The following is a 20,522-nucleotide window of genomic DNA, read 5'->3' as shown; positions in this document are numbered from 1 at the left end:
TGGCAATCACGATGATGGAAGCAATGAATATGACCACGGCCTTTCAGAAGGATAACGCCCACGAGGCGGCCCACAGCCCACGTACCGAAAGGAGAACTCACCGCATCCAGCGAGACCGGTTGTCTGCCATAGATTCCCACAATGAGGATGTCCACCAAGCTTCGGACCAATCCAACTGACACCACCGTTCCCAAGCTAAGAGCGCATCATCGAACCAGCGGTCATCTGACGCACCTCGTTGGACATGCAGGTTTCGTGACGCCACATGTTGCTGCTGTGGGAAAACTGGGCACATTGGTTGAGTCTGCCGCTCCAAGACCTCTGGAGCACGACCCAAGCAACGTGTCCACAAGGCCTACATAGAGGAGGAGTTACAGTCCACCTCTCCAGCCAGGGTACTTCAACTTCTGTCCCCAGGGTCCAATAAGCTTAGGGTACAACTCAAGATAGAGGGAACCCCGTGCACTATGGAGTTGGAGCTCATCCTACTCCATAATATCTGCTAAGACTCTGAAAGAGCTTTGCCCTAACGGCAGTCCTCCCCTCCGCCCAACCCCCATAGTACTGTGGGACTTCCAGAGAAAAAGAATCTAGCTGAAGGGGATGGGCACCTTCAAGGAATATTTTAAGAAATACACAAAGAATTTGAACCTCATCATAACTGAAGGCCCATTCACTAGCCTTCTAGGCCCAGCATGGTTTGGGCTGTTAGGCTTAGGTATTTCAGATTTCCCCAGGGGCAGATTTCAAATCGATCTACCAGGAGCTTCCATCAGTCTTCGATGGAACCCTGGGCCTGTACAACAGACCCCCGATTTCCCTACAGCTCAACCCCATGGTACAACCCATTTGGGTCAAGGGCCATAGAGTCCCGTTTGCTCTTAAACCCAAGATCGATGAGGAGCTTGATTGCTTAGTCACTCAAGGGGTCCTAGAGCTTCGGGAACCTGGGAAACCCCAATCGTCACACTGGTTAAGCTGGACAGCTCAGACCGTATCTGTGGCAATTACAAATGCACTCTGAACCGGGCCTTACAGGACCATGCGTAGCCGGTTCCGGTGGTGAGCCACGTGTTAGGCAACCCTGGCTGGAGCCAAGATCTTTGGGAAGCTGGATTTAATGCAAGCTTATCAACAGCTAACCGTTGACAAGGCCACTGCAGACGCCCAGACAATTGTGGCTCATAGGGGTGCTTTCAGGGTCAAACGCTGACAGTTTGGAGTCAGCATGGCCACAACCCCAGAGTCGGTCACCACTGGACCTAATGGTCAGGGGTCCCTTTACCTTTACTTTACCAGGGTTATTTCAGAGCCTAATGGACCGCCTCCTTAAAGGCATCCCTGGAGTCACACCATTTTTCAACGATGTGCTGATCGCTGCATCATTGAGAGAGGACTTTGCCGCCAGATTACGGATAGTGCTCCAATGCTTCCAGGTGGCAGGACTTAAGGTAAAACAGAAAAAGTGCCTGTTGGGAGTGAGCAGTGTGGATTTCTTGGGGTTCCAGGTTGACACGGACGGCCTCCATCCAGCAGAGGACAATGTGTGTGCCATTTGCAACGCCCCAGACCCAAAGAGCAAGGCAGAGTTACAAGCCTTCTTGAGACTTCTTAATTTTTACCACGCGTTCCTGCCACACAAGGCAGCCGTAGCTGAGCCTTTGCACAGGCTCTTGGACAAAAAAGTGTCGTGGGTCTGGGGCCCTCAACAGGCCAAGGCCTTCCGAGGGGTCAAAGACTTGCTTGTGTCCAACTCAGTGTTGGCACACTTCGATGAAAAGCTTCCGGTGGTCTGGTTTGTGACGCTTCCCCTTATGGAGTGGGCCCAGTACTGTGCCACCAGCTTCCGGACAGGAGGGGAGTTCCAGTGGCTTACTTCTCCCAAACTCTCACGTCGGTGGAGCACAACTACTCCCAGATCAACAAGGAGGGTTTGGCAATAGTTAAGAGAGTCAAAAAGTTTCATGACTTTCTTTATGGTCGGCCTTTCACTATTGTTACCGACCACAAGCCACTCCTGGGACTATTTGCGCCCGACCGCAAGACACCCCAGATGCTTTCACCACAAGTATTGCACTGGTCCATTTTTCTGGCCGGTTACCAATACTCGCTACAGCACCAACCCATGGGTCACGCAGATGCACTCAGCCGCTTGCTGTTGTTGGAGAGCAGCTCTGACCTTGCTCCTGTCCACCAGATCCTGTGGCCGGACCAGCCCTTGCATCTGAAGGACATTGCCGCCGCAACCATGAAGGATAGGCTGTTGTCCCGCGTCTTGGACTGGATGGGGAGGGGGTGGCCCGGGAAGCCGGGTCCAGAATTTTCATGCAACACAGCCCGCAAGGACGAGCTGTCTACTCACCGGGTAGCCGTGTCATAGTCCACGCCCCCCCCCCCCATTAAGGAAAAAAGTTTTAAGAGGGCTGCACATGTCTCACCCGAGGGCATAGATGCGGAGATAGAGGGCTGGGTGAAACGTTGCGAGCCCTGCCAGGTCTCCCGGCCGGATCCATCCAAAGCACCAGTACAGTCCTGGAAGTCCACACAGTCCCTATGGTCTCGGGTGCACGTGGATTTCACGGGGCCTTTTCAGGGCCAACACTTCCTAATAGTGGTCGATTCTCAGTCCAAGTGGCTCGAGGTGGTGCTGACCTCAACCGTGTCCGCTACTATAAACACGCTCAGGAAGCTATTTGCGATACACGGCTTGCCAGACACACTGGTGAGTGATAATGGGACTGCTTTTACATTGGTGGAATTCAAAGAATTTGTAACAAAGAATGGAATCCGCCACATTCGTTCCACTCTTTTTCACCCAGGCACTAACGGCCAAGCTGAATGCATGGTCCATACTACCAAAGATGTGCTTAGGCGCATAGTGCATGGAGACTGGACTCTCCGTTAGCGGAGTTCTTATTGGCCCAACACATTACGCCAAGTGCAGTGACTGGCCGGAGCATGGCGGAGTTGCTTATGGGGAGGAGGCTCATTACCCTCCTTGATCGTAAGGACCCTGACTGGGCTCTTGATCAACTGCCATCCATTGTGGTGCAGGGGGCTCCAAGAGGGTTCTCTCCCGGGGACACTGTGTACGTCCAAAACTATGGGCCCGGACAGGGTTGGGTCCCTGGATCATTTATCGCTGTACAAGTCTGCTTTCCTATGAAGTAGGGTTCCTATGAGGGGGGACTGGTTTGGAAGAGACACCTTGACCCGATCAGAGCCAGGGCACGTCCAAACATGGAATTTCAAGCGGAACCAGAGGACAGAGAAATGGGTACTTCAGAGATTCTGTGCTCAGGCTAGGGTGGAACCAGATGGGTTGCCGGTGACTGAATTACCCCAGCAGGGTGACCTCAGGCCAGAATCCTCAGTAGCTCCATCAGCAGTGACCCCTTCGGAGCTGGCCTCGCTGACTGCTCCACTCACGACAGTGGGTACCAGAGGAACCTCCTGGGTCACCCACTTGGGCACAGGAACTGCGATGATCCCAGCTTGATGACTATGTTTGTTCCTTTTGTTAGGAAGTTGGGGGAAGGAGTGTTATGTATTGGGTTTAACACATTTTATGTTACAAGGCACGTTCTAACCAATCGCAGAAGCGTTGGTAGATGAATGTTCTAATGGCAAGTAAGCGCATGCTCTTTCAACTGCCAACTGCCAACGGTCAGTTCACGCTTGGCATTATTATCGTGTTGTCCAGTCAGTTTGGTTCTTGTGTTCCTATGAGTGAGCTGTTGTCACTGACAAATGTTGAATGAACTTAGTTGAGGAACTTATACTGCCTTGGGCTTTTGACTTTTTTCGAACATTTAACACAGTGCAATTTCTGTTGGAAAGTTCGGCCTAGAGACTCAGGGGTCTACAGACTGCTTTAAAAAAAACAAAAAAACTCATCAGGGCCATCTCTCTTTACAGCCACTCTGTATTATTCTCATCACATCTATTAAAGATTTGAGGTAAGGCACTTATGTAGAACAAGAGGGTCTGGGTAGGATTTTTAGACCCTGCTATGCGCTTTATCCCTTTCAGAGGAGGAAGCGGAACGGAGCCCAATCTGATGTCGTCAGGGTGGGCAATCTTCCCCCACCTTTTCTTGGATTAGCAACTAATGGGATTTAGCTGCTCATCCAATATCTCCCTTCAATACAGGAGTGGAGGGGGCTAAATGCCACTCCGGATTAAAAAATACACCCCTTCCTCCATAGAAAAGTGCAGCTCAGTTAAGCTGTTTCTAATTAAAGCCAGCCCCTACATGTCCATCACCCCTCCCTGAGCAAGCCACGGCGACCCCAGCCAAAAAGGAGGAGCTTGTAAATTTCATACGTTTCATCAGCCAGCGTGGAGAGACTGTTCAGGGGGGTCAGAGATGGAAGACACACTTCTTTTTCAGGCAACAGGTAGAAACACCACCCCTCTCCTGCTCTATGCTCACAGGCAGTTAAAAATGAACTAACCACCATCTGCAAAACGAAGACGACAATTTAGACCAAGTTAGAGCCTTGGGTCCATCTAACCAGTTTTGTCTACAATGACTAGCAGGGCATCTCCAGGACTTCAGAGATGTCTCCCAACCCAACTGGAGACGAGGGGGATGGAATCTGGGACTTTGCATGCAAACCAGATGCTCAAATCATTGAGCCAAGGCTGTTCCTCACACCATCAACCCCCCGCTCTGTCCTGAGAAGAGGGAGCAGGTGTATAGAAGCCATTCCAAAGGGCAAACACCTTTTACTTATGCGCTTTCCACTTCTCCTTAATAAAAAAAAAATTTTTTTAGCATTCTTCAATCACAGAAAAAGATGTCTACTGTATCTCCTACATGATAGAATCATAAAACCATCCAACCCCCTGCAACTAGGTCATACAGGGCAGGTGGCCGTCCAACTTCTGCTTAAAAACCTCTGATGGAGTTTGTCACTTCTGGTGGGAGTCTGCTGCCCTGTAAAACAGCTCTTTCTAAAAGAAAGTTCTACCTGGTGTTTAGTCAGGATCTCCTTTCTTGTAACTTGAAGCCTTTGTTTGTTTCCTATCTTCCAGAGCAGGAGAAAACAAACCTGCTCCATCCACCACGTTAACAGCCCTTAAGGTACTTGAAGATGGCTATATATCTCCTCTCAGTTCCCTCTTTACCAGGCTAAACATACCCAGCTCTCTCCACTGTTCCTCACAAGGCTTGGTTTCCAGACCCTTGATCATCTTGGTTGCCCTCTGCACACCTTCCAGCTTGTCAATATCCTTCTTAAATTGTGGTGTCCAGAACTCGACAGTGTGGTGGTGTCTGACCAAGGCAAAATACAGCAGGATAGGAATCACTGTTCTGGCATGCCTCTGAGAGGAGCTATAGCTCAGTGGCAGAGGATGTATTTCTGGTTCAATCCCACCTAGCATCTCTGGGTAGGGATGGGAAAGAACCCTCCCTGCCTGAAACCCATTGCAAAGTAGGCGCAGCAATGGAAGAGGCAGCTTCCTCTTCCTAGAATATCTAGGGGTGGTGTGGGGAGATGAGCAGCAGAGGTTATGACATCCACAATAAACCGTCTTTGTACCTTTGTGTTATTGACAGGCAGGGTACAAATGTATTAAATAGCTAGCTGTTGGCATCCGTCTGCTTCAAGAAACAATTGACTGCGTCTCTGGGAGTGAAGCCAAACCGCTGAATTAGCAGCACCATAGTGACCTCTCTGGGGAGCAAATCCGGCCAGTGTGTCTGGAGGTCCTGGGCAGCCCAGACGACAAGACCCCTCTCTTGGCCTCACTGATGTGGTCCAAAAGAAAGCAGAGCAAGATGTTTGGCAGCAGCCTGGCTGCAGGAGCTGCTGGAAGGAGGCATACAAGGAACCATCCCACTGTTTTAGAGACTCCACTCTGGATTTGTGTAGGGTTTACTCTTTTGTCTTTCCTTCACCTGAAAATATCACACAAGGCAGAGGAGATTTAGGATAAGAGTTTTCCTTCTCCTAGATGGGTTATCTTTCCAGGCTGACGAGCCCCATCTGCCCCTAGCTTCCCTTTACAACACGTGCAGAAACTGCCTTCTTGACCACTGGACCCACTGTTGGTCTCATCTGCTCCATCCACTGCAGCCTGTCTTCACACGCAGGGTATGTTCCTAAATCACAGAGGGTTTGAGACCCAACAGCTACCTCTCACCTGGTTTAGCTGGACAGTCAAAGTCATTCCCAGGGATAGGCCACTGTCGCACGCCAAAAGCTTCTAAATGTACCTAATCCTCTTTGCACTTTGCTCGTGTGAAAACAGTCATCAAGAAAGGCAAGCTCATATTGAGAAAGCTGCAGAACATATAAATCACTTGCCCCAAACCCACAAACACCAGACTAGAGCCAGCCACTACATAAAACAAGTTTAATATCCAATGGGAGTGCACAGAGGTCGTGGTGCATTCAACTGTTCAGAGAGAAGGGCGAGAAAATCACATATAGGGAGCCATGGCCCAGAGAATGAACAAATCAGAAGGGGGTGGGGAGAGGAAGAAACCACTTTACACCAAGCAAAGGGGGCTAAAGCTAGGTAGGGAGAAGAGAAAAAGAGGAATAAATACATATTTGCCAGGATGGGGGAAGGGAACACACAGTACCAACACTGTCCAGAGGAAGGGGGTGACCAGAAAGTTGCATGCAGTGACCTGGGTTTAACCCTAATACAATCATTATCCCCTAAAATTAAAAAGGGGGGGAAATACAACTCTTCCAACTTCCCCCATCATGGAAAAGGAATCTTGCAACAGAAGGAGTGTTTCGGAGGAAGGATGGAATGTTCTGTCCAACTGAGAGATATCCATGGAGTAAGCAGCAACATTACTAAAGAGCCAACCTTTTGAAGCTGCCAAGGGCCGGGGCAAGGGGCACCTTTGCACATGCACATGCTCCCCTTGGCTGGAAAGAGCAGGCCAAACCAGGAATAAATGTGCAGTTAGCATCTGCATGGGCAGCTTTACGATAGCATTGGTCCCAAATTTACTGCGTCAGCCTGCACCAATCACCACCAAGCCCTGGTCTGTTTTCCGGGAAGGGAGCAAAACAGTAAGGAATTGATGGGGCTCAGGAGAGGTGCATTATCAAGGGCTCCAGTGCCATTTGGTCTAAGAAGTTGGAGTGCAAATGTTTCAAGTCCATCAGCAGCATTTAAAAAAAAAAAAACCTAACCGTCCTGGCCACTCATGAGGATGCTGTTAACAGGGCGGCGGATTCAGGGAAGGAAGAGCAAGGAGGGCATTCAGTATTGCTGCAATCTCAATTGTTGCCAGCAGGGGTCACTGCCCAACAATATATATATATATATATATATATATATATATATATATATATATATATATATATATACACAGGGACAGAAAGAATACAATTGGGGGGTGGGGGACAGAATGAAGTAGTAGCACTGCTCTCCCTCCAGAACATTGCCCCAATCTGGGAAGAGAAGGAGAAAAGAGAAAGGGGCCTTTGATCACCTGCAGACCCATTTCCTAGAATGCCCCCTCCTTGCACTAATCGGTCTCTGTTCCCTCTCCCCCCCTGCACATATTGCAGATACACACACACACACACACACACACACACACACACACACACACACACCCTTTTTAAGTCCCCGGCTTCACCACCTAGGTCCCTTCACTGCAACCCAAAGTGCAGCACACAAAAGCAAGAAAGCAGCTGCCACTGAGTATTGGTCACCTCCGGTCAAAAAAAAAAAAAAGAGAGAGAGAACCAAGCTTCACAGACCACCAAGAAAATACAAAACTGACCAACAAAATAGAAAGGGAAACAAAAGAGAGAGAAAAAGAAAGGCCACAGAATCGGCACCCAAACCCCCCACTTGCCCCAACCCTCCCACCACACCCATATATTTTATTATCTCTATATATATATTTATCACACACACACACGCGCACACACAGAGACCGTGCAAAAAAATCCTGGCAGAGCCAGAATATGAGAAAAAGAGAGAGAGAGAGAAACCAAAAGTTAACCCCAACCCCCCCTACCCACCCCAACCCCCACAGCAACCGGTGCCGGCAAGGAAAAGCAAACCCAATAGGGAAAAGGAAGTTGGGGAAGGGGAGAGGAGGGTTGGGGAAGGGGGGAATCAACCCATAATGGAACCAACAAGTGAGGGGGCTTAGCCCCACCACCACCCCTGCACTCATTTCTTGTTCTTCAGCTGGTTGGCCAGCCAATCCAAGCCCTCGTAGAGACCGTCTCCGCTGGTGGCACAAGTGGCCTGGATGTACCAGTTGCGATGGCGCAGCGAATGCAGGCCCAGCTTGTCTGTGATTTCTGCCGCGTTCATGGCGTTGGGGAGGTCCTGGGTGGAGAAGAGGAGGCAGAAAAAGACCAGCGAGTTCAACTACACAAGAAGAAAGGCGGGGAGAGGAGAAAGAGGAAGCCAGCCTCAAAGAGGCGCCCTCAAAAAACAATTTAGGACCCAATGTGGGTTTGAGTCAGTGGCGACTGACCAGTGGCGTTGAGGTGGCGGGAGCATTTCCAGATATTACAACCCTGGTAAGAAGTGGCCATTTTTGCCAGAGGCACCATCTAGCTGCCCCTTCCTTCCTTCTTTCCTTCTTCAAGCCTCCTAAGATTCGCTGCTAACTCTTTCCACAGTAGCCAGACTCCATACAGGAAGAGCTTAAAATGCCTGCCTGGCGATGAAGCCCTCCCCACCCACCCACTTTTCAGATTTCACCAAGTGTTGTCCATGGGTTCTGCCTGCTCTGCACTAACAAGTATGTACGTAAGTTAGTAAACTGGCTACCAAGGTAGTCAAAATTGAAACAGATTCCACCCCTGCCTGCTCCTGTAGAAAACCTCTGCTGCCATCTGCCAATGGCCTCCTCCACATGAGGCAGGTTAGTGACCAGAGGGAATATCTTATTAGTTGTGGTTCCCCACCTCTGGAACTCTTACCCCACAAAGGCTTGCCTAGTTATCTTTTACATCCCATTTTACTCTCCCAGACTTTTGAAAAGTGTTATAAGGACATTTACAAGCACGTTTGATGTTTTTTTAATGTTGCTTTAAATCATACCAATATTATTCTCTTGTTTACTTGGAAAACCCACCTGAAAACTAAGATTGAAGGGTGGCATATAATTGCTTTTAAGTACTATTTTGCACAGTTCATTCTGCTATTCACAGGGAGGAACAAGTGGAGTTGCTTCACAGAGGAACTGATGCATCAGTCAAAAGGAACTCTTACTGAACAACTCCTTTGGACTCTTTGATGTAACCAGGCCGGGCCCACACACTTCCTAGTCCATTATTGCAATCCAGAGGGCTAGAAACTTGCTTTGGACACACAAAAATCCAGGAGCTGAGGTTCTTAGGAAACAGAATTCAAAACCCATACCACTATCTTATGTGCACTCCCACAGAATCACAGTACACACGCAGCCTTGAATTATCCATGCACTTATTTTTGCAGCCACAAAAGTACATGATTTGTTTTGTTCAGTCCTGCACCCAACAATATCCCCTCATCTGCACAGAATGCACATGGGCAAAAGCAGCAGTTGCGCTTTCCTTCTGAACAGCTATTGTGAGGTGCTGCATGGAATCCTACAACCAAAGTTTCTTACTATGGAAGAGGCTCAACAGCATGGCAGTATACACCTTTCCACACCCCAGAGTTTGTAGGTTTCAGTGCTGCTCCACACCATGTATGATGCAGGTGTCTGTTTGTCCCAATGGCCCACGGGAAAATCTTAGCCACCTAAAGAGAAGCCAGCATGTTCCACAGAGTCCTTCTTGAGATTATACTGGTTCATGGCTGGGTTTTCAGCCAAAGGCTCCAAATTTCACTAGAGAAGGGATGGGGAACCGGTGTCCCTCCAACTGTGTTTGAGACTCTGAACTCCCATTAGTTCCAGCCAGCCTGAGAGAATAACAGCCAGGAATAATAGGAGTTAGTAGTCCAAGAAACATCTGCAGTCACAGGTTTTGCACCTCTGTCCCAGAGGTGGAGTGGGCAGACTTCAGGGATGTCAAATCTCCTTCATTTTTTAAACTAGAACTTGAAGATCTACTACCATGAGTCAGGTACAAGAGACACACAGTTATAATTAAAGAATAGAGTGCCTCTGAGCACATTCTGAGCCCAGGAATTTGCTTTCAATGCAAGATATGAAACGAATCCACAGTTCTTTCATACAAACGCCTGGATAGTTTCATTTCAGCAGTGAGGCGCGGAGTGGGGGGGGCAGGGGACAACTGGATGGACAATTTTGTTAGTGATATTGTTAAAAACACAGAGAGTCAGAAACTCTTGCCAATCTCATGCAAATATATTTACCAGTAAATCTTGCTTCTGCCTGCCTCTGCCCTACAGCATGGGTCAGTAGCACTTTGTTACTGCACTCCCAAGACACTCAAACGCAGTCTGCCAGCAGGCCAATATGTTACCGTGCATTCCTCGTCAAATCGCAGTGTCAAAGGCATGTTTGCTTACCACAGGCAGGCAGGCAGAGAGACCTAGATCAGATCAGCCCATCAAAGAGGCTCAACTGACTCCCCACCAATCTCCGATGTTCTGAAGCACCCCACCTCTCACTCTGGACCAACCTGTTTGTTAGCAAAGACAAGGAGAACAGCATCTCGCAGTTCATCCTCTGCCAGCATCCGCATCAGCTCCTCACGTGCCTCGTTCACCCGCTCCCGATCATTGCTGTCCACCACAAAGATCAGACCTGAAAGCAAGAAAGGCTGAGGATGAAGGGACACAAGGTATATGAGAGAGAGAGACAGACATCTTGCAAGCCAAGTATGAGGATGTGTGTGGAGTGGAAATGGGATTAAAGAACGTGAGACCAGCGGGTATAGGGAGGTATACAAATTTAATAAGTAAGAATAATAAAGAATTAACATGTGAGGAACTCTGGAGACTGCAAAGGGCAGGCCAGCTGCTCAAAAGATCTAGCCATCTGGAAAGGCAGAAGTAAGGATGCAAGCCAGTCCTCAACCCCATTTTTTTCAAGAGAAGATGGGAGAAAAAGGTTACCCAATGGAAACTCACAGCCCTTCCTCTCAAGGAGAAGTGAAGTCTCTTAGAAAAATCTCAGGCTTTGAGTGGCCTTCGCAACCACACAGCCTTATCAGCAACTCTGCAAGGCCTTTTCTCTATGTTTTTTTTGTTTTGTTTTTTACTCCCTGCCCTTCCCTGCCCTACCAACACATACACACAAAGAAATGGAGGGATGGGCTTATTTCCAAACTTGAAAGACAGAATTTGTGTACTGAATGAGCACTCCAAGTTTTAAACAGATCTCTCAATTGTCCAGGGGCATTGTCTGACTAAAAACAAGAAGCACACGTTAAACCAAAGCCAATTAACCCCACCACCCCTTCAGGAAGGCCTCCCATGCAAGATGCTGAAGCTCAGGGAAACAGAGGCTGCCTGATAGCTACAGAATCTTGATTGTATGGTCCCAGAGTCATCCTACAATGTCAGCACCGCAGGGCTGAAATTAATCCGAAGTGTCATGCTGTCCAGCTCCACTTGCATCCTACCCCAGGCCACATTCACACTGTACATTCAAAGCACTATGTTAGCACTTTGAAAAGCCATGACATCCCCCAAGGAATTCTGGGAGCTGCAATTTGTTAAGGATGTTGAGAGGTCTTAGGAGACCCTAAAAAGTACAATTCTTAGAGTCCCATGTGAATTGTGTCTAGCTGTTAACCAGAAGGTTGGTGGTTTGGGTCCACTCAGAGACTGCTTGGGGCAGGGGGTTGGACTAGATGACCCTTGGGACCCCTTCCAACTCTACTATTCTATGATCTCTGGAAACTGTAACTTTAGGACAGGAATAGGGATCTCCTAACAATTCTCAGGCACCCTCAACAAACTTCAGCTCCCATAATTCAATAGAGCTCAAAATAAACAATTGCAAGTGGCAAGAGACCCCAATCTAAACTAAAGCATGCAAGACAGATGGCCATCCAACCTCTGCTGAAAAACCTCCAAGGAATGACATACCACTCCCTCCCAAGGGAAGTTTTCAGCCACGCAGTCCTGCTGAGCCTTTGCTTGCAAGTCACTTTGTTTCTCTTTGGAATCGTGAGATCCACACCTCAGTGAGAGAGGCACCTGCTCCTGTTTAAACATCCTGGGATAAGAGCAACAAAGGACTCTGGCCAAGTTACCTCAAGTCAACAAATCAGGGGTTTAACTGAGTCTGGGGGTTGCTGTGCTCAAGACATCCCAAGGGTGAAAACAAGCCCAGAGCAATGCCAACCTGGAAGGTGATGGGGAGAGAGGACCTTGATAAATCCCATACCTTGGGTGTTTTGGAAGTAGTGCCGCCACAAGGGCCGTATCTTGTCCTGGCCACCAACATCCCACACAGTGAAGCTGATGTTCTTGTACTCCACCGTCTCCACGTTGAACCCTGAAGAAGAGCAGCAGGTTAAGAACCAAGTTTAGCACGACAGGGGACTCGGCCCTCCCCCTGAGCTAGAGACAACCAAGCGTTCCACATTTAAAGACAACACACCAAATATTAGCATGATTTTGCATAGGCCCCAGAATTAGCAGGCAAGTCTGTCTTGCTTCCAGTTCTAGTTCAGACTTCAGATGGCAGGTTCTTTGGTTGACAACAGAAAGACAACAAGTGTGGCCATTAGAGGTTGCCATAAACTGAGGCTATACGCTGCTGCATGGCTCAACTATTTTTTGGTTCTCATTTTATGCATTGGTAATGCCAGAGAGGGATATTCTAAATGTTTTAAATTGTACTTTGGGAACTGCCCTGAGATCTACGGATGGAGGGCGGTATACGAATTTAGTAATAATAAAACCTCTTTATGGGGCAAGATTTGTTCTCAACAAATAATTTGGCAAAATTAAATCAAAAAGGGATCTTTTGCTCTTTAAGCTTCACCAGTAAGATGTGTTCACCAGTGCGCATGTTACCATGAAGAAGATTAAGCACTTGTTGACCAAACTGACTTGTTTCCATGTAGAACCTTAGCTACAGTCCAACAGTGGGTTCAAGAAACCACAGGGTTGTATCCAGTGAAGTCACTGCACACACAGAACTTCTGCTTGTGCCACGGAACATGTCCTCCCACTCCTCTCTCTGTGTGCCCCCCACATAATCCCAAAATCTGTCCTGGGGTCCGTATGTCCTTCCAAAAAGCTCCTCTGGAGCAGAGTGGGGGCAGGTATCTGTGGGGGGGGGGGGGTCGCACACAGGGGACAAGAGGAAGAGTAAGTTCTTTAGTGCAAACAAGAGCCATTCTGCTCATGTAATTACCTTGTTGAATTTAACCCATGGGCTCCAATGTGACTAACTCTTTAAAATATTCTGAATAATGAGTCACCCTTTCCAACATAGCTGGATAAAAATCAGATGGTGCAATCCAGGGAGCGCTAGTGCTCCACAATCTGTTTCCTTCCACAGCACAGGCACTGCTGATGAATGGAGGTTGCGCAGCAACAGCGCATAACCAATTGCACTCGTAATGGCCTTACAGAGGGGCCCCCACCCTAATTTTCCTTGTTTCTGAGCCATTAACAACAATGCTATAAATGTTTCCAAACTTCCCTTTCAAATCCATAAAACCAGCCATGGTTTTTTGTTTCAGTTAAAAGGTTGAGGAAAGACCAAACCAGCCAGTCCTGTTGTGATCCCGAGATTACAGTAACATATCAGAGGCATAATTCATAGCTGAAATGGAATTTCTACATTTGAGGAGGAAGGTACCTCTGGAAACCAGCTGCTGAGGTAAGGTTGTTCTCCTCCTCATGCCCTGACCAGACATTACGCTGGCCAGCCACTGGTGGGCCAGAGAGACCCTTGGTCTATCTGGGCTCTTCTTAAGTTCCCGCGGCTCCAATGGGCTTTGAGATAAATGTGCTTTTGAGAAGTGCAGAAGCAACAACCATCTCTGCTTAAAGCCTGCCAGCCCACTCAATACCACCCCAGGAATTGAGTGAGCTGGCAAGATTCTTGTTCCTGACCAGGAACAAGACCCTCAACTGCTAGGGAGACCCTGCCCCAGTAAGGTGCCTTTCCAAAGCTGGAGATGGAAGCTTGGAATGGCAATAATCAATCAAATTTGGGCAAATCGCTGGCATGGCAGGCAGGGTTCTGTGTGCCATGTGCATGTTTACAAGTTCTCCTCTGGATCTAGCGGCTCCTGGTTCTGTGAGTCACCCTAATTAAGCCTGCTGTGTGCTCCGTCAGGGAGGGAACGGACTAGAACAAATGACAGAAAAATTGCTTTCACTTAGCAGACACCCCTCAGCACACTGCTTTCGTAGGACTGGGACTCAATCCCAGGGGCAGTAGGGAAGACGGGATGCAATGGGTCCCGTGGGGGAGTAAGGTGCTTGCTGATACTGCTGTCCTGAAGTTACCTCCTATGGCCTGGCTTCAATTCAACCCTTGGAAAAGTTAGGGGGCGGGAAGCAGTTCCCCATACTGTCCTGGTAGTAGGCAAGAGACTGTACCGATAGTAGGGATGGTGGTGACGATCTCTCCCAGCTTGAGCTTGTAGAGGATGGTGGTCTTCCCAGCAGCATCCAGACCCACCATGAGGATGCGCATTTCCTTCTTGCCAATCAGGCTCTTGAGCAGGTTTCCAAATATGTTCCCCATGGCGGCAGGTTCAACAGTGCAGGACTTGGCTTCTTCTGTCCAGTCGGTGTCAAAGGACAAGTCCTGTGACAATGGAGAAAGGCTATAAGTTGGAGGAATGGCAGCTTCCAGTAACAACAACCAGAACAATGCTCTTGAGACTTGCCCATCATGGATTTCCAGTCTCCCCAAAACTGGAGCCTGTCAGATGTTGTTAGACTCCCAACTCATCATTGCTAGCCAGCATGGCCAATGGTCAGGGTTGATGGGAGCTGGAGGGCACCAAGCTGGAGAAGACTGGACTAGCAGGTCCTACAAGAAGAGATAAGCCTGAAGCAATATGATGAGTTTTGCACCTTCCTTTAAGGCTGGGTTCACACACGCAAGCATAGAACACCTGGCCACACATTCAGCAGCCAATTGTTATTGTGGCTCTCCAGATGCTGTTGGACTCCAACTCCCATCAGCCCCAGCAGACATGGCCAATAGCCAGGGATTACGGGAGTTGTAGTCCAGCAACATTTGGAGAGCTACAATTTCCTTACCCCCTGCAAGAAACACAGACTCCACAGGAAGTATGGAGAAGATAGTGAAGTTCTTCCTGTGGTATTGAATCTGCCTGTAGGTTATTCACAAACATAGGGTAATTTGATGCGTGGATCTAAGACTCCATTGGAAACCTCTTTCGAATGGAATCTTCTTTCAAGCAGAAGGAAGGCTTTGCTGAACTGAAAGCCACACCTTCTGCAACTTAAGCCAGCCCTACAAGTGAATATCACAAAAGTTAATAACTGACTACAACATTTTCACACAGCCCATCCACAAAATTTTGTTTTTCATTTGTGACACTGCAACCGCCTGAAAGGATATTATGCCAATTCTTTTTCTCTTCATCAAGACCCAGCTGGTCTTCTGGAGGCAATGCTTGCTTACCAGGAGGCAAATGGCCCTTCAAAAGCCCTCCCTTCGAAGGTAATGCAAAATTATTCCCGCCTGAAGATCCTTCATGCAGGCTAAACAAAGACCCACTCTGGTCACAACCAGACCATACATTCAAAGCACACAGCTTCCCAAAAAGAATCCTGGGAACCAAAGCCCCTCACAAAGCTACAATTCCCAGCACCCTTAACAAATAACAGTTCCCAGGATTCTTTTTTTTTGGGGGGGGGGAGTCATGTGCTTTAAATGTGCATTGAGTGTGCTTTAAATGTATAGTGTGGATGTGAACATAATCTTCTCTTACCTTTTCAATGAGCACCATCCATTTCTACCCCTGAAGAAGCTCACAACTTATAACCAACTCAACGAATCCCACAAACATACAAACAGCAATGTATGATGGGGTTCCCCCATGTCTTAAAAGAAAAGTATCATTTCATAAAATTTGTCACACAATAAATGGATACTATAACAGGCAAACTGGGCAGTTTCGAAGTTGCCATTGTCATCTATCCCTAAGCAACCCCAACAAACCAAGGGCTCCATTTTATTTGTAAACAGGGGGTGGTGTTTAAAACCAGAAGCTTAAACACGAGGCCATACAAAATTCAAACCCAATTAATTTTGAGCCTTGTGAAGTTTTCCAGTTGAAAAACATCAAGAAAGCAGAAATGCTACACATCCTCAACCCCCTATATTGTTGAACAAGCATGTTATGAACAATTATTTCCTCTACGCAGAAGAATCACATTATTCGAACACCACCTGAACTTCTAGAAAATTCAGGTAAGCATGAGCACCCAAAGATTCTGATCAGATTATTCCTGATCATATCTTGTACCCCTACAGTTGTGTTACTTTCCTCCAGAAATTTCTCAGTTTTCCCCCCAATGAAGTTCAGGCCCCTACAGTTTAGAAAGGAGACGGCTTGAGCAAGGTGACTCAATGCAACTGGTCCAGCCCCAGCCCCCAGTTGCCAAACTAGAAACTAAAGACAACTGTGGCCATAGGTAACAAGACAAATAAGGCTTTATGACTCTGCATGAAAAGGCTTTTGTTTTATGAACCTTTAAGGAATGCAGGCTACTTGAGACAACAGCATTTGAGTATGAAATTTGTTTCCCAAGCCCTACCATGATTCTTACAAGTTGTGGAAGAGGGCAAAGTGTGGAAGTAAGGCAGGCTCTATATCATCAGCCAAAGGCTGAGCAGGGGGATAAAAAATATCAAGCGTCCCCAAAATTACTGAAGTTGAATAACATGGATGGGATCAAGGCACTCACACCTCTTTTCTTCAGCTACATGAGGTTAAGTTGCTATCGTGTAACAAAACGGATGAGTAGAAGCAAGCATAACTATGCTGCTAGTTTAAGACTAGGGACTACAACTCCCAGCATGCCTTAGTAGGTGGAGGTATGCAGTTCAGCAAGATGGGAAGTGCTTCAACATCAGATGATGTGGCTATGTTTGGGGAAGAGTGCAATGCCTTCTAGCCTGGGTAAATGGCTTATTGCCGCTGCCACTGCCCAGAAATCACCTAAATTCCAGTGTCCCTATAAGGAAAGCTACATTTGGTGAGTGAAGGATCCCAAGCAGGATGGGGAACAGTATCCTGATTGAGAGCTAGCGTTGGGGGCAGGGTGGGATCAGCATACCAGTGTCAGCGGAGACCTATAAGGGATCCTTTCTCCTGCGTCACAATAATGAAAGGCAAAACAGAGGGAGGGGGGAAAGAGAGCGCACGTGCCAGGCACTGCCCGTCACATAAAGCGAGCCACATATGGCAGCATTCATCATTGCCAGACAGCTCAGTCGGAAGCCACATCCACGGAGCCAACAAACTGACCCCCACAAAGTCTTCCTGCAATTTGCCTTGCTATTGCCCTTGCCATGAGACCTGGATGATCTGTTTCAGGCTTTGACCAAACACAGCCTTGGCCCAACCCACTGTCATCTGCTTCTTTTCCAAAAAAAAAAAAAAATACCCAGGTGTCTTGTCCCTTGATTTAACCAGGAAGCTTTGTGCGTGGGAAGGCGCTGACACATCCCAGAATCCTGCTTCTGCCGGGTGCTACTGGCGCCCCCTTCAGCCGAGAAACAGTAACTGCATCTCCCACAGCAGCTTCTCAAGGCCCAGGTGGCCTCGCAGGCCCGATTAGCAGGCCAGGTGTCACTCGGGGGGCCAGGTGTCACTCGGGGGGCGAGCCCACGAGAGCGCGCGGCCTCGCTCCGTGGCCAGCCCCCCCCGTTCCCAAGCCTTCCTCTCCAGCGCTCAGGAGAGAAGGCACGACGCCTGTCCTCGCCGCGGCCACCCACTCGAGTGCCAGCCACCCACCCACGCGCGCGCGCGCGCACGCTGCCTGGCAAGCGCATGCACGCAGCCCGCGGCTCTCCCCGGCAACCCCGGCCCTGAGCTGCCACCGGGCCGGGCCAGCCGGGCGCCGCCTGCTGCCCCCACCCCCGCCCGCCGCAGCGCAAGGAGCCAGCCAGCCAGGCACCCCCACATCGCCACCCACGCGCGCGCGCTCCCGCGGCTCCCCTCGGGCCGCATGCTACCCGGCACTCCCCCCCCTCAAACCCCCGCACCCCGTTTAAATATTGCAACACCCCCTCAGAAAAACACCACCACCACCCGCGCCATGTAACTTTGCCGTCCCTGGCCTTCCCTCCAACCGGGCAAAAGCGGGGGGGGGTGAGGAGGGGGGAGAAGCGTCTCCCGGAGACCCCCCCCCCGCAAGGGCCTCTTCCCGCTGCCGCAATGGCCCCTCGCGCCCCCAGCCGGCCTGCTTGTGTCGCCCGCGCCTGCTGCAGTGAGGGCTCCGCCGCCCGCTTCCCGCCGGCCCTCGGCTCCCCTCCTCCCGGCCCGCGAGCGAGCGGGGCCCGGGCGCCCACCTGCTCCTGCTCCTGCGCGCGCCTCCGCCTCCTGCTGCCCAGCTGACTCTGCACTCCCTGCCCCGCTTGCCAGCCGGAAGCAGCGAGCAGGCAGGCAGGCCCGGGGACACGACGCTCTCGCGAGAACGCGCGCTACACACATACACAAACCTGGGGGCGGCGAGTCTCGCGAGATGCCCCGCGCCGCCGTCTCCATGGTAGCAGCTGCGGCGGTGCAGGTGGGCAGGGCGGGGGAAGCGGCTCCTGGGCTGCCTCGGGCGGCAGAGTTGGAAGGGACCCCGAGGGTCATCTAGTCCAGCCCCCTGCAATGCAGGAATCTTTCGTCCAACGTGGGGCTCGAACCCAGAACCCTGAGATTCAGAGTCTCGTGCTGTACTGACTGAGCTATCAGCACCCCCCCCTTCCTGAGAGAGCCAGCACCTTTTGTAGGTGTCTCGTTCTCTTCAACTGGGGTGCAAGATGATTGATTTGCCGGAGGACCATGGCTGCATTTTGGAATGCGCAGGTTTTCATGTTACGTCCCAGATTACGAAGCACAGTCAGGGCCAGCCTGCAGCAGGAAACGGGGTGAAGGAATGGGGCTTAAGAGAAGCACAAAGACAGTCTATACAAGTGTGCAGGTACAATTTAAATATAAATACACATGATCCACAGTTTTTAGTGTATTGATCTGATATTATAACTTTTTAATACATTCGGTTTGGCAATGAAGGACCAGCTCTGGTTTGAAATATACTGGGTTTGTTGTTGTTTAGTCGTTTAGTCGTGTCCGACTCTTCGTGACCCCATGGACCAGAGAACGCCAGGCACTCCTGTCCTCCACTGCCCCCCGCAGCTTGGTCAGACTCATGCTGGTAACCTCGAAAACACTATCCAACCATCTCGTCCTCTGTCGCCCCCTTCTCCTTGTGCCCTCCATCTTTCCCAACATCAGGGTCTTCTCCAGGGAGTCTTCTCTTCTCATGAGGTGGCCAAAGTACTGGAGCCTCAGCTTCACAATCTGTCCTTCCAGTGAGCCCTCAGGGCTGATTTCCTTCAGAATGGAGAGGTTTGATCTTCTTGCAGTCCATGGGACTCTCAAGAGTCTCCTCCAGCACCATAATTCAAAAGCATCAATTCTTCGGCGATCAGCCTTCTTTATGGTCCAGCTCTCACTTCCATACATCACTACTGGGAAAACCATATAAGAGGAGAGAGAGGTTCCTTTTGTGGATCAGGAATTGGTTAAGTGGTGGGAAGCAGAGAGTAGGAAATAAATGGACAGTCACCAAATGGAGAGCTGTAGAAAGCAGAGTCCCTCAAGGACTGATACTGGGACCTGTGCTTTTAACTTGTTCATAAACGAGCTAGAATTGGGGTGAACAGTGACATGGCCAGGTTTGCTGATACATTAAATTGTTCAGGGCCAAACAAAAAATGTGAAGAGTTCCAGAAGGACCTCTCCAAACTGAGTGGATGGGTGGCAAAATGGCAAATGTAATTCAATGTAAGCAAGTATAAAGTATTTTGGGGGCATGTTGGGGCAAAAAACCTTAATATGCTCATGGAGTTTGAACTGGCTGTGTCTGACTGGGAACACAACCTTTGAGTCAATGAAGATGTTGTCCCAATGATTATACAAATCAATGGGGCAGCCACATTTGGAATATACAGTGGTACCTGTAGTTAGAAACCTAATATGTTCCGGAGGTCTGCGTTTTAACTCGAGGTACCACTGTAATGTACAGTTCTGGTTGCCTCACCTCAAGAAGGATATTGTAAGTTGGAAGAGGTTCACCAAAGGGCAACCAAGATGATCAAGGGGATGGAAGAACCCTATGAGGAAAGGCTGGAGCATTTGGGACTTTTCTTTTCTAGAGAAAAGTTGAGAAAGAGGTAACATGGTAGAGGTTTATAAAATTACGTATGACATGAAGAAAACAGAGGAGAGTTGTTGTTTTTCACTCATAACTCTGGAACTCATGGGCATCCAATGAAGCTGAATGTTGCAAGATTCAAGACAGATAAAGGAAAGTACTTCTTAACAGCACATAGTTAACTCACTCCCATGGGAGGCAGTGATGACCACCAACGTGGATGCTTTTAAAAGAAG

General features: G+C 49.1%; 1 protein-coding gene across 1 annotated transcript; it reads right to left on the bottom strand.

Annotated features, from left to right (window-relative positions):
- Positions 1-6,352: 6,352 nt before the first annotated feature.
- Positions 6,353-18,553, bottom strand: ARF3 (ARF GTPase 3). The gene is made up of 5 exons (XM_079965782.1): positions 18,431-18,553; positions 14,473-14,683; positions 12,296-12,406; positions 10,581-10,705; positions 6,353-8,325 (listed from the first exon to the last, which is right to left on the bottom strand). Exons 2-5 carry the CDS (start codon positions 14,618-14,620, stop codon positions 8,164-8,166), a joined length of 546 nt encoding a protein of 181 aa, XP_079821908.1. The 5' UTR covers positions 14,621-14,683; positions 18,431-18,553; the 3' UTR covers positions 6,353-8,163.
- Positions 18,554-20,522: the final 1,969 nt, after the last annotated feature.

Source organism: Podarcis cretensis, assembly GCF_951804945.1.
Source record: "Podarcis cretensis genome assembly, chromosome: 2".
In the NCBI taxonomy this organism is placed as follows: domain Eukaryota; kingdom Metazoa; phylum Chordata; class Lepidosauria; order Squamata; family Lacertidae; genus Podarcis; species Podarcis cretensis.
Note: the sequence above shows the minus strand (reverse complement) of the source record. Positions and strands in the feature narration are given on the sequence as shown.

Bases quoted from the DNA above. Each gene is read 5' to 3' on its own strand.
- ARF3 (XM_079965782.1), bottom strand. From the start codon at position 14,620: ATGGGGAACATATTTGGAAACCTGCTCAAGAGCCTGATTGGCAAGAAG. The intron at 12,407-14,472 runs GTACAGTCTCTT...GCTCTTCTTCAG, and splicing joins CACCACCATCCCTACTATCG to GGTTCAACGTGGAGACGGTG. The intron at 8,326-10,580 runs GTTGGTCCAGAG...TTCTCCACCCAG, and splicing joins TTGTCTTTGCTAACAAACAG to GACCTCCCCAACGCCATGAA.